The following is a 14,073-nucleotide window of genomic DNA, read 5'->3' on the forward strand; positions in this document are numbered from 1 at the left end:
ACAGATCACTGATGAACACAACAATGAGTAAGCCACAAACTTCTGACATTTTAAATACAGAAACATTAAAAACGCACCTTGAGGAAAGATAGAAATTAGGGAAGACAATGAAAGACCTTGCTCTGGTAGAAGCCTTTGATGAAGAGATGGTTACATTACGGAATTACATCTATGTCTTCTGAACCCATGACAAGCAGTTGAAAAGCAGGAGGATGACCTTGTTTTTGAAAGTCTCATGATCTCATCTGCTCAGCATTATTTCAAAAGAGTGATTTGCCTTTAAATACGCATGATTTTTCCCCTTCAATAACTCAATAAGCCCTAAAATGTTTTCCTGCTGCAAAATTATTATCTGGTGCTGAAAACACACTCGTCTATCAAAGTTTCCTTTCCCCCCTTGGTAGCACAAATAAGATGGAACACACTTTATGACAGAAGGAAAGGCTGTTGTGGTTTAAAAGTGAAGAATCATCAAGTGCAGAAGAACATGATGCAATCTCTCAGATACATAATCTCAACCCCACTCTGACAGGAAATATTCCCCATGAAGAAGGTAACCACTGCTGATTATTACCTGTGGCAATGACAGAGTCAACAGGTATTTCAGAAGAACTTAAGGTTTCTGTAGAGATACTGAGAAAACCAACTCAATATAGAGGTTTTCAACCTTAAAATGTAGCTCTCCAGAATCTACAGGAAAAATATCCAAAGTCTGTCCAAACCCATACATAACAAGTGGTGTTCCCCAGGGCTCAGTGTTGGGGCCAGTCTTCCTTAATATCTTTACCAATGACCTGGATGAGGGGATAAAGTTTCCCTCAGTAAATTTGCAGATGACACCAAGTTGGGCTGAAGTGTTGATTTGCTTGAAGGCAGGAAAGCTCTAAAGAGGGACCTGGACAGGCTGAATGGATGGGCTTGAACTCCCAATGATATGGAGTTTAACAAGGCCAAGTGCAGAGTTCTGCACTTCAGTCACAAAAACCCAATGCAATGCTGCAGGCTTGGGAAGAGTGGTTGGAAAGCTGCCTAGTGAAAAAGGACCCAGGGGTGTTGGTTGACAGTTGGCTGAATATGAGCCATAAGTGTGTTCAAGTGGCCAAGAAGGTGACACCAACCTGAGTGCAGATCACACCAAGCTGAGTGTTGCAGTTGCCACAGTGGAAGGATGGGATGTCAACCAGAGGGACCTGGACAGGCTGGCGAAGTGGGGCTGTGAGAATTTCATGAGGTTCAACAAGGTCAACTGCAAGGTCCTACACCTGGACCTGGGCAATCCCCAATTTCAGTACAGAATGGGGGATGTGATTGAGAGCTGCCCTGCAGAGAAGGACTCAGGGGCGCTGATTGATGAGAAGCAGGCAATGTGCGCTCACAGCCCAGAAGGCCAACTGTATCCTGGGCTGCATCAAAACAAGCCTGGCCAGCAGGTCGAGGGAGTGATTCTGCCCCTCTATTCCTCTCCTGTGAGACCTCATCTGGAGTATTGTGTCCAGTTCTGGAATCCTCAACATAAGAAGGATATGGAAGTATTGGAACAGGTCCAGATGAGGTCTACAAAGATGATCAGAGGCCTGGAGCACGTTCCACACAAGGACAGGCTGAGAGAGTTGGGCTTGTTCAGCCTGGAGAAGAGGAGGCTCCAAGAAGACCTTATAGTGACCTTCCAGTACCTGAAGGAGGCCTACAAGAAAGCTGGGAAAGGACTGTTCACAAAGGTTTGTAGTGATAGGATGAGGGGGAAAGGCTACAAACTGGAGGAAGGCAGATTTAGACTAGACTTAAGGAGGAATTTGTTCACTATAAGAGTGGTGGGGCACTGGAACAGGTTGCCCAGGGAAGGTGTGGCTGCCCGCATCCCTGGAGGTGCTCACAGCCAGGTTGAATGGGGCCTTGGGCAGCCTGATCCAGTGGGATTCTATGATTCTACGGCCAATAGCAACATGCTTGTATCAAAAGTTGTGGCCAGCAAGACCAGGGAAGTGATTGTGCCCCTGTACCCAGCACTGGTGAGGCCACACCTTGAATACTATACTTCAGGTCACAAATCTGATCACAAGAACAACATCTAGATGCTCGAGTGTGTCCAGAGAAGGGCTACAAAGCTGGTGGAGGGTCTGGAGCTTTATGATGAATGGCGGAAGTAATCAGAATTGCTTCACCTGGAGAAAAGGAAGCTGAAGGGAGACTTTATAATTCTCTACAATTACCTGAAAGGAGGTTGTGGTGAGGTGAGTGTTGGCCTCTTCTCCCAAGTAGCAAGTGATAGGATGAGAGGAAATGGCCTCAACTTGTGCCAGAAGAGGTTTAGATTGGATATTAGGAAAAATTTCTTTACTGAAAGAGCGGGGAAGCATTGAAACAGGCTGCCCAGGGGAGTGGTGGAGTCTCCATCCTTGGAGGTGTTCAAAAAATGCATAGACGCAGCACTTCGGGACATGTTTTAGTGGGCACAGTGGTGTTGGGCTGGATGATCCTAGAGGTCTTTTGATTTTTATGAGTCTATAACTTCATTATACAAGTTTCCTGCAAAGTAGCTGTTGCGTCCCATGAGAACAGGCAAACACATTCTGCTGCCAGCAGACAAAGGAAAAACTCTTTGAATGCTCTGGAGAGAACTGCGTGCCACTGCAGGAACCAGGGTTTCACTGTTAAGAGACCAGCAGAGGTGAAGCTTCACAGAATCATAGAAGTGCTAGGCTGAAAATACCTTTGAGACCAAGTCCAACTGTACCTGTCCACTACTAAATTACATCCCTTTGCTCAGTGCAGGACTGAATCGCAAAGAATAGTGGGAAAGAGAAAAGAACAGGAAAAGGAGAAAGGGGAGAGCAGGAAAAGGAGAAAGACACTCTCATTGTTCTGAGCAAGGACATTGGGACCAGTTGGTAGCCCTGCATGGGCTCGGTTTCTGCTTTGCACCACCCGGAGACTCTCCACTGCTGGCCTGCGCTGCCCTTTGGGTCGCTCGGAGCTCAGAGCCCCTGCTCTTTGCTGCAGAAGGATGGTACTTGGCATCCTCTGCCAGTCAGGAGTTGTCATCTGGAAGCACCAAACAGCAGCATTCTTTCAGGCACCTGGTACCTCCGTGTCACTCCACTCAGTAACCAACAACATTGCAACTGTCTGAGACAAAAACTCCCAGCTGGAGCAGGCTCTGACAATAGCCCAAACAGCACTCAACACCAGTGCACATACTTCTGCCTGATAGTGATACAGAAAATGCCAGCAAATAAACCCTCTAAGACTCATTCTGGAGTTTTAGAAAGCAAGCACCCTTTAATCACGTCTGGGGAACACAAGGGAGTGATCTCCATCAGTTGTGTCCAGAGCTGGGGACAGAGTAGATTTGCCACTTATATACACGTGCATAAATTTTCCCAGAAGTCTTATGTATATTCTATTACTCTCCCTGGACTAATTTAAACGTTATTGTGAACTTCAAAACACTGAAATCTCTTGCTAATTTAGAGCTTTGGAGCCAGCTCTCTGTTTGACCGTGCCTTTAAGATAAGAAAACACTGCAAACAAAGGTGATTACAGAAGACACATCTATTCAGCACAGATCACATTGAGCACAAGAATTTATCATCTCCAAAGAATGAACATTGTCTGGAAGAACACTGTTTGAAAGAAAACGTGCTACAAAAGAGACATTCTGTCTAAATTTCAAAAAATGCAATTACTTAGATGAAACTTAAATCAAAAATATTCCACTTTTTGTAATAGTAACTACTTCTTGTATAAATGGACCATGGGAACACCGCACATACTGTGTCCCTCTACTCCTGCCTACTTAATAATGACAAAATTGGTTATAGCATTGGTGATTGGACTGCAGAACGTGTACCCAGAGTCTCACCTCCTCAGTTCAGTTTGCTTTAATAGTTATTTGGTAGTCAGTCACGAGAAAATGAACCTATCCTTTTTCCGTCAACAGGTAGAACTGATCTTCTACCAGTAAAATTATTATTATATTATTATTATAATTATTGTTTGCTCTGGGACAGACAAAAACCTACAGGACTGAAAACAGTTCAATAGGATCTCTCTACTGTGGTATATCACTCTCTTGATTAAGTTGACACCTAGTGTGCTACCTACCATAGAAACATTAAAAATGACCATAAATACATTTTTTTCTTCAAAATTATACAGGAGGTACAGGCAATGAACATGACAGTAAGGAGACCTGGAATTTGCTAGAGACCTAGAGTGGAGAAGCAGGTGCTACAGCGCTTCTGGCATTTTACAAAGTACACAACCCTGAAAGAAAACTCACAGCCTTGCTCTACAAAGCATCAAGTTCAGTGACGGAAATTAACAGAAGTCTTACTATATGTTTATAAATAGTTAGCACAGCAGCTGACTGCATACCTGTAGACTGAAAACGCGAGTCCAGAATTGCTTCAGGCATTATAGCCTGAAGCAGTTGCATTTTTGCAGTATGCTGGACTACGTGCAACACCGCTTAAGAAAGGCAAACATACTTACCTAGCAACTCGCATACTGCATCTCAAAGGGCTGGAACAGAACTTGTCACTGCTAAGACTGGATCACCCTGAGCAAGGGCAATAGTCACCCTCACATCATAGGTTGACAGGCCTATGAACACGAACAAGGACGTTCAAAGTACTATTTTTCTGCCTTTATAAACAAAACACAGAAAGAAAACTGAGGTGCCTTACTAAAGTGACTACACATAAACTTCCAGTTCCTCTCTGACAAAAATGCTCGCATACTGGTAAGTTACAGAACCAAGCAAATAAACAAGAACCAAAATTATGAAAAGCTATATGTATACTAACTCTGCTTGAAGAGGAAGATTCAAGAAAATTAAATTACATTAATGTGCAATCAAGTGCCAAGACTCGTCAGTGAACACCAGTTAATACCTTGTCAGAAATGTCATTCCACCCTTCTTATGTAAAGAAGGACTTACAGGAGAAGAAAGCAAAAAAGCGCCCCAAGTTCCTGTTCCAGTTTATGAACTCACTATAAACCAGCTCAGGACTGATCTTTCTCAATGGCATTATAGGATAACACGAAGAAAGTCAGCAACTGCTAGTAAAGTAATGCAGGAATCAGGCAGAGTTCAGTCGCGCTGCCACAAGCATGTTTATTCTTTCGTCTGCATTTTATCTTTGTCCCTCTTTCTCTTCATATCTTCCAGCCTGCTTTGGCTACCAACATATCTGAGTCACAGACAGCATCATAACAGATGAAAGTTTGCACCTTAGCACGCTGCCAAAGAATATTGGGTGAGCATCTTGGACTTGCAGAGGGAGTTCTGCTAAGACTATGAGAAGAATGCATTCTCATCTCTGCCTGGACTTCCTCACTACCAAATGAATAACACATGTAACTAGGCAAAAAGATGCAATAAAACCTTACGCTGATTACTTCAGACATTTTGGCTACTTAAGGGTCCAGACTAAAAGGCATTGCTGACATTTCTAAAAGCTACTTTCATTCATTTATTTATTTTAAAGACTTGCCTGAGAATAAGCCATTGGATCTACCTGTGTTTTGTTGTTTTTTAAATTTAAAAAAGCTTGGGTTTACTGCTATTTTAGAGCAACATGATGCTCCAGAACTGAAAGAATAGGCTTTTTCTGGTTTTGCAGTGGAACTTCCTAAAACAATGATTTCCAACTTACAGCCTACAGGCCTCAGAAGTCCTGAAGTTCTGGGAAAAAAAAAATAATTAAGAAACACAAAGCTCTCAGCAGGCTAAAATTTACTGTACAAGGATTTAACATCTTCAGTGAGAAGTCTGTAGGGATCTCCTAATTGAAAGAGATTGAAGAGCTCTGGTCTTTATGCATTTTTAAGACACCAATAACTGAACAGCATACCACAAACAGAAATCTGGAATGCATACAACTCTCTTCAGTCTTCCTTACCTGAGGATCTCAAAAGCTTCACTGCACCTTCCAAGTCAAATTCTTAACTCCCTTTCTCCCCAAGTCCACTGGGATTAGGAAAAATGACCAGGTGAGTAAAAAGTGTTTAACCAGGTCATGTCCAAAATTTAGTCAGAGATCATACTGTAAACACAAAAGACCTAGAGAACAAATGATACTGCTCCAGAGGGACACCAGTCCCACTGAGATGGTACTTGCAAAAAACAGGGAGAGGTGTTAATTAATGCAAACAATGCACACAAATCACTGTATTACTAATAAACAGAAGTAGCGATATGAACCACCCCAGTTAAAAAAAAAAAAAAAGCATTTGAAAGCACAAAACTTTATTTGGGTCAGAAATAAAGAGCAGTAATCATGCACAAGTTGCAAATTATTATTCTTAGTTCAGTTACACTTCTACAGTTCAATCAATCACCTTAGAGAAAAGACAGTTAGAGTCCCTAAAATGCAGGGCAGAAGTCATACATGATCTTGCTGCCAACAGCAAAGATATGTTAGCCTTTGTCTTAAAATATTATTCAAGGAACTTAATATTACTATCTTAACTATTTCTCCATGTTCCTTTCAGTTAGTGGTAAGTTCAAAAATGGAGGGAAACACCACCCTTGATAATGAATTACCTATACTGCTTTGCAATGCATATTACCCAGCCTCAGGCAAAATCTTTTTCAACTGTGCAAACAAGACCTCTCTTTAAAACTCTAATACATTTTTAAAAGCCTTTTAATAGTGATATAGTAGGCATACACTTCCATGCTTAGATTTCTCTAGGTTCAGTTTGGACCGGGGCAAACCTGTAGCTCAGACTCACTGTCAAAGGCAAACTTCTTTCAACCTTTCTTGTCTAATGTTGCTACACACACTAAAAAAAAAACAAACCCCAAAACCACAAGAGGCACCATTCTTTAATAATGCTTCGACCTAATGACTTCAAAAGGTAGCGTGCACCCTTCTAGTAATCAATAGATGTCAAGCAAATGCTTTTATTAGGTTGTAGAAAAGTAATTGCCCTTCCTTTTGCTGTAAACTGTGATGCTTAGTTTGCATTAAACTTTTATTTAACTGTATTCATGTAGTATACCATCTTAAAGTGCAAAATTCACTCTATTTATTTATTATAATGACTTTGTTTTCGTTGTTTATTCTTTTTTATATTACGCTGTCAAATTAAAGATAAAGAAAAAGCCAATCTGAGCAATTTTGCTGTAGGAGCTCAGAAGACTATGTAAAGCATCAGGAACTGCTAGCAATATCAACTAAGCATTTGACCAGGAGATCATCAAATGTAAAGCTCAACATTGGTTCAAAACATTCCATAACGGAAAACAGAGCCTTGAAGATGAGAAGGGTTGCAGATGGTCCTTCTGCAATGGACAACAAGCACTTGAGGGCCAGTATTGAAGCAGACCCACACAAAACAACTCCAGAGGCTGCAGAAGAACTAATGTTGACCATTCAACAGTCGTTCAATATTTGCACCAAAGTGGAAAATCAAAAAAGTTTGACAAATGGGTGCCATACGAACAATTCTTTTTTAAAAAAAAAAAAAATCAAAGGTAAAAAATTCTGATACATGCTTCTTTTGCACAACAAAAATGATCCAGTCCTTGATGATATGGACACATTATGAAAAATGGATTCTATATGACAACCAACAGCATTCTACATAGTAGCTGGATCGAGGTGAAGCACCGAAACACTTCCCCAAACTGAAATTGCATAAAAAGAAGGTTATGGTTACTGTTTGGTGGTCAGCAAATGGAATCCTCCACTACAACTTCTTTAATGCTGGCAAAACCATCACAGCAGAGAAGTACTGCCAGGAAATCAGCAAAATGCAGCAAGAATCACAACATTTATGTCCAACCATGGTCAATCAAAAAGGACCAGTTCTTCTCCATAACAATGCTCAACTATGTCTTGCAAATGACTCTGCAGAAGCTGTATAAATTGAGCTATTAAAGTCTCCCTTGCCCAGCTTACTCACCAGACCACTCTCCCGCCGATTACCACATTTTCAAGTATCTCAATGACTTTTTGTGAGAGGTTTTCCACCACTAAGCAGCAGCTCTAAACACCTTTGAAGAATTCATCAGTCCCCAGACTCCAGAATTCCATGCTACTGGACTAAATAGGCTTGGGTTTTGTCGGCAAAAATGCATAGATTCTAATCGTTCTTATTTAAATTAATAGATTGTATTCTAAGCCGAAACATACTGCTTTAAAGTTGATGGGTAAAACCGGCAATTATTTTTACACCATCTTAATAGTTCAAAGTGAAGTCCTAAGTATTTTAAGAGTTATCCTCTCACTTTATTCCTCCCTTACTCTCCTAAGGACTAATGCAAGACTAATCCAGCCTCAAATTCACATCATTAGTCTATCCCAACATTCTTCAGATAAGATCGGTATTCGGGTAATTGCACAAATTTTGGAAAAAATTGTTTCCCTAGGTTAGCTGTCATCACTCCACTACAAAGTTAGCAACCACTGCTATGGAACATTCCTGAAAAGCTTCCAAAGTCCTATTAAGTTTGTAGTGCATAAGCCAGGCACGCCTTAATAGAGTAACAGCTTAACAAGTTAATGAATAACAGCAGCAGGTATAAGAGGAATAATACAAACCAGTGAAGATGAAAGCAGCAGCCCACAAGACTTACACTTAATCGAGTTTTACAGTGACGACACATAAAACCTGGCATTTTTTTGCCAGAGCATCAGTAATCTCATTCCACAGGCTGAATACCAGTTCACCCAAGACCAGAAGCAAACCAAATGTCACGTGAAAAGTCTCACTCATACAGACATAGCTGTTGGGTACAACCTGTCTCAAAGAAGTGCTGTGACCTAAACTATATTTCTAATTAGAATTCAGAGACCAGAGATATTGGCATATGAGCATGGCTACACGGTAGAAATAGTTCACTGCAGAGACAAAAAAATCACAAAAAGAATGCAAGTTCATCTGCAGGGAATCTTACAGGGCAGGGAAGGTAGAGAGCTTAAACTCAGTATACTGGCATCAGAGATGAAGGGACTCAGCAAAGACAAAACCAGCTTTTACCTATGTGATATTCTCATCTTTAAGAACGTACAAGTATTTTTTATACCAATAGGCCAGTGCAAAAATACAGGCCTGCTGAGGGAGTACATGAGAAGGGAAGTAAGCAATAAAACGGAACAATCAGTCCATGGTGCCGCCAGCGACATAGGCTGAGGGGAGATATTCTGCAATCAGATGCTGCATCTAAGCACAGGCACTAAAGGAGCCTGTGATTACCTAAATCTACATCATGCACACAATAGATACATTACATTCTCTTGGGTCCATCCTCCAAAGACTGACGATAAATCAGACAAAAGACTAACATCATTGACACGTTATGTAACTTGGCATCAGTAAAGGAACACAGAAAGCACATGACCATCCAAGCAGGAATCAGTTGTATAAGTCCACACCTATTCATGGGCTGAAAGACAGCAAGCTTCACATCTAAATCCCTTACAAACTCCTGCACCTCCATCATCCGAAGCAAAGAAAGCGTATCAGTCAGGGGATAACCTTCCTTAGTGAAGTTCAAGAAGTAAAGGTAACATGACCTTGCAATAGATAATAGACTTGCAAACCTGGTACCTTTTCTTCTTTAGTTATTCTGAATTAGTTCTGGGGTTTGTAAAGATCTTTTTGCTTACTTCTCCCATGAGAAATGCAAGTTAATCCATTAAAAAGGAAACAAAAATATTACAGAACAGCTGACTCACGTTACTTAAAATTCTAGAAATACAAAGCACTTGTCATGGTTGCAGGTTGTTCCAGAACATGACCAGCACTGGAAGAAAAAATAATTATTTTGTCCTTAATCCCTGCTCTTCATTCAAATTTTCTAGCCAGTCAGCCAGCAGAATAAGCTCTACGCAATGTCTAATTTTAAAGGATTAATCAGATAAATCAGTTTAAAAGAAAAAAAGAAAAAGTGAGAGAGAAACAATACAAGGAAACAGAAATCTACAAAGTTTTGTTGCTCATCATCTTAGCTTTGCAACCAACTACAGAGTTCCCAACTGACACAACTGAGGCATCCGAATTTTCTTTTGTTATCTTGTAAAGCTCTTTAATACTTCTGTAGGTCCACTAGCCGCCAGGAGAAGACATCTTCAGTCTCATGGCTCATAACTAGAAGTTCTTGATTACTACATAATACTGGTCGGCCGAGGCAGCAGAACACTTAACTTCGCCTCTTCATTCCTGCTGTTAAGCTTCCACAGTGGCAGTAACCAGCATTTGTCAGCCTAGCTGAATTCACTCTAATTAAGATTTTGACAAGTAAACCAAATTTCTGTCAGGTTCAAACTGTATTTTATGCCTAGGCCTAACTGTGAAGGTGCACATACTATCCTCATCTCCCCTCACCACTCCCATAAGGATAGGCACAAAGATAAAACAAAGCCGGAAGTAAAGATGACAAACATAGTTGCAGAGCACATCACTTGGTCATGTGGTCTCTGAACGATATTACAGCACTTCACTGTCACTTCATAGAATGTCCCGAGATGGAAGGCACTCACAGGGATCACAGAGTCCAACTCCTGCCCCTGCATAGGACAACCCCAAAATTCACACCATACATCTGAGGGCATTATTCAAATGCTTCTTGAATACCATCAGGCTTGGCACCATGACTTTTTCCCTGGGGAGTCTATTCGAGTGCTCCACCACCCTTACTGAAGAACCCGTTCCTAATATCCAACCTAAACTCTAATCTTGAGAGCTCCAGTTTTCTATGTCAGAATACAAACTCAGCTACCCAAAAATGTAAAGCCTCGTCCAAATACATAATGCAAAGACACTGCCCCTACGTTCTAGGAGTTATGGCACATCAAAGTACTATCATCAGTCATAGCCTACCAGCTGATTAGATGAGAGCTCTTGCATACAAAGCTATCAGTGCCAAGATGTAACACTTCAAACATTTCCACCCCAAACAAAGCGCACACGGCCTTGAAATCACTAGCCTAGGTCATTAACTCTAGGTTATATAGGATTCCTAGCAGAGTCTCTGCCAGAAGTTGCTGACTTCCAGTCTAATTCACAGAAATCTCCATTTAATTTCACTTCAACCAGTGCTTCACGGGGCAAACCATGTGCTCCCAACTTGCTCACCGGGTGACACAAGGCAACATGGCATGGATGGTATCAGCCATCTGTCCCAAGTGCACTCTGCAGAAGCTCACTCCGCAGAACCTCATTCTACCTTTGGACAGAGGCCACCTCTGCCTCAGGAGCACAGCAAGCTGCTGCAGGCTAAATCCAGAGCAGAAGACCAGTTACTGCCACCAGCAGCCCTCAGCAGAAGACCTCCAACACCCACCTTCGCATCAGGCACATCCACCCAAGGACTTGAGCAGGCACCTGCCCACAGCTTCCACCAGCACACACTAACCCCAGCAGAACCCACTACACCCACAGTGCCCACTAACCCCAGCAGCATCCACTGCTCCCATTGCTCCCCACAGCAACCCAATGCACCCCAGAAGCACCCCACTGCACACAATAACCTCAGTGGCACCCAGTGCATCCCAGCAGCACTAGCCACTGCTCCTACTAACCCCAGCAGCACCCACTGCACAATCCCACTGCACCCCAGCAGCACCCACTGCTCCCACAGCACCGCACTGCCCCTCACTGCCCCCCATAGCATCCCACTGCTTCCACTAACTGCAGCAGCACCCACTGCACTATCCCACTGCACCCCAGCAGTACCCCAAAGCTCCCAGCAGCACCCACAGCAACCCACTACACCCCACAGCATCCCACAGCTCCCCAGCAGCACCCACAGCTCCCACTAATCCCAGCAACACCCCACTGCTCCCACAGCACCCCACTGCATCCACTAAACCCAGCAGCACCCACTGCACCCCACAGCTCCCACTGCACCCCACAGCTCCCCAGCAGCACCCACAGCTCCCACTAATCCCAGCAGCACCCCACCGCTCCCACAGCGCCCCACTGCATCCACTAAACCCAGCAGCACCCACAGCACCCCACTGCTCCCCACTGCACCCCACAACACCCACTAACCCCAGCAGCACCTACTAACCCCAGCAGCACCCACAGCTCCCACTAATCACAGCAGCACCCACAGCACCCGACAACTCCCACTGCACCCCACAACACTCACTAACCCCAGCAGCACCCACAGCTCCCACTAACCACAGCAGCACCCACTGCACCCCACAACACCCAGTGTACCCCACAACACCCACTGCACCCCACAACACTCACTAACCCCAGCAGCACCTACTAACCCCAGCAGCACCCACAGCTCCCACTAACCACAGCAGCACCCACTGCACCCCACAACACCCAGTGTACCCCACAACACCCACTGCACCCCACAACACTCACTAACCCCAGCAGCACCTACTAACCCCAGCAGCACCCACAGCTCCCACTAACCACAGCAGCACCCACTGCACTCCACAACTCAGAGCATACCACAACACCCACTAACCCCAGCAACACCCACAGCACCTCATTGCTCCCACTACTCCCCACTGCACCCGAGCAGCACCCACTCCCCCTCACAGCACCCACAGCTCCCACTAACCCCAGCAGCACTCACAGCACCCCACAGCTCCCACTGCACCTCCCCCTCCCCCGGGCACTCCTCCCGCCCCGGGGCGAGGAGAGGCGGCCCAGCCTCGCACCTGGAGCAGCACGGCCAGCAGGACGCACAGATACACCTGGTAGGGCCCCATCTGCCCCACCAGCGGGAACGCCTCCTCCACCTCCATCCCGCGCCGCGCCGCCCGAACAGCGCATCCCCGGGACGGAGCACACCCGCCGAGCCCGAGCCCAGCAGGAGCAGGAGCAGGAGGAAGCGACAATGACGCGCAGGCGCCGGGGAGAAAGCGGCTGGGAAGCGAAGGACGCACGCAAGCGCCGCTTCCCTGCTTGGATGCGGAAACGTCCCAGCCCGAAGGGCTGGCGGGATGGGAGAGAGCGCACGCGCACTTTCCCCAGGGGAATGGGGAATAGGGAGTGGGAAGTGTGCTATAGGCGCTCGCTCTCCGCCCTGGCTGAGAGCCAGAGAGCCCTGGCTGCTCTTGGCCAGAAGCAGCCGGTGGAGAGTGCGCGAGGGGTGAGAGAGAACTGCGAGGGGGCTGAGAAGGGGAGGGTGGAGGGGATGCGGGGAGGAGCTTCGAGGTGGGTGCGGTGTGTGAGGGGTGGGGTGAGGAGTTTGATGGGTCTGAGGGGTGTGTGAGGGTTGGGAGAGGTCATTGAGGGGTTTAAGGGGTGTGTAAGAGTTGTTAGAGGTCAGTGAAGGGTATGTGGGGTGCCTAAGGGTTGTGAGAGGTCAGTGAGGTATCCAAGTCGGTTGTGAGGGGTGTAAGGGGGTGTGTAAGGGTTGTGAAAGGTCAGTCAGGGGTGTAAGGGGTGTGTGAGGAGTCTGGGTTACCTAAGAGTTGTGAGAGGTCAGTGAGGGGTCTAAGGGGGTTGTGAGAAGGTGTGTAACAGGTGCGAGAAGACTGTGAGGGATCTGTGGGGTGCATAAGGGTTGTGAGAGGTCAGTGAGGCATCTAAGGAGGTGTGTAAGGGGTGCAAGAGGTCTGTGAGGGGTGTGAGAGGGTATGTAAGGGGTGTTAGAGGTCAGTGAGGGGTCTAGGGGGTGTGTAAGGGTTGTGAGAGGTGAGAGGTGTAAGGGGATTGTGAGGGGTGTAAGGGGGTGTGTAAGGGTTGTGAGAGGTCAGTGAGGGGTCTAAGGGGTGTGTAAGGATTGTGAGGGATGTAAGGTGGTGTGTAAGGCTTGTGAGATGTCAGTGAGGGGTGTAAGGGGCATGTGAGGGGTGTAGGCGGGTCTGTAAGGGGTGCAAGAGGTCAGTGGGTTACCTAAGGGTTGTGAGAAGGTGTGTAAGGGGTACAAGAAGTCAATGAGGGGTCTGTGGGGTGCATAAGGGCTGTTAGAGGTCAGTGAGGGGTCTGAGGGGTGTGTAAGGGGTGCAAGAGGTCAGTGAGGGGTGTAAGGGGGTGTGTAAGGGTTGTGCGACATCAGTGAAGGGTCTAAGCTGTGTGTAAGGGTTGTGAGAGGTCGATGAGGGGTCCAAGGAGGTGTGTAAGGGGTTCAAGAAGTCTGTGAGGAGT

The 14,073-nt window shown here is 45.3% G+C and overlaps 1 protein-coding gene across 2 annotated transcripts in view; it reads right to left on the reverse strand.

Annotated features, from left to right (window-relative positions):
• The window catches only part of SLC22A15 (solute carrier family 22 member 15), a 38,841-nt gene extending 26,062 nt beyond the window's left edge, over window positions 1-12,779 (reverse strand). For both annotated transcript variants that reach the window (XM_069866977.1, XM_069866981.1), the window contains exon 1: window positions 12,639-12,779. In XM_069866977.1, the coding sequence (XP_069723078.1) occupies window positions 12,639-12,725 (87 nt within the window). In that variant the 5' untranslated portion in view covers window positions 12,726-12,779. The remainder of the gene's footprint in view (window positions 1-12,638) is intronic.
• Between the last annotated feature and the right edge of the window lie 1,294 nt (window positions 12,780-14,073).

Source organism: Phaenicophaeus curvirostris, chromosome 1 (genome assembly GCF_032191515.1).
Source record: "Phaenicophaeus curvirostris isolate KB17595 chromosome 1, BPBGC_Pcur_1.0, whole genome shotgun sequence".
Taxonomy (NCBI): Eukaryota; Metazoa; Chordata; class Aves; order Cuculiformes; family Cuculidae; genus Phaenicophaeus; species Phaenicophaeus curvirostris.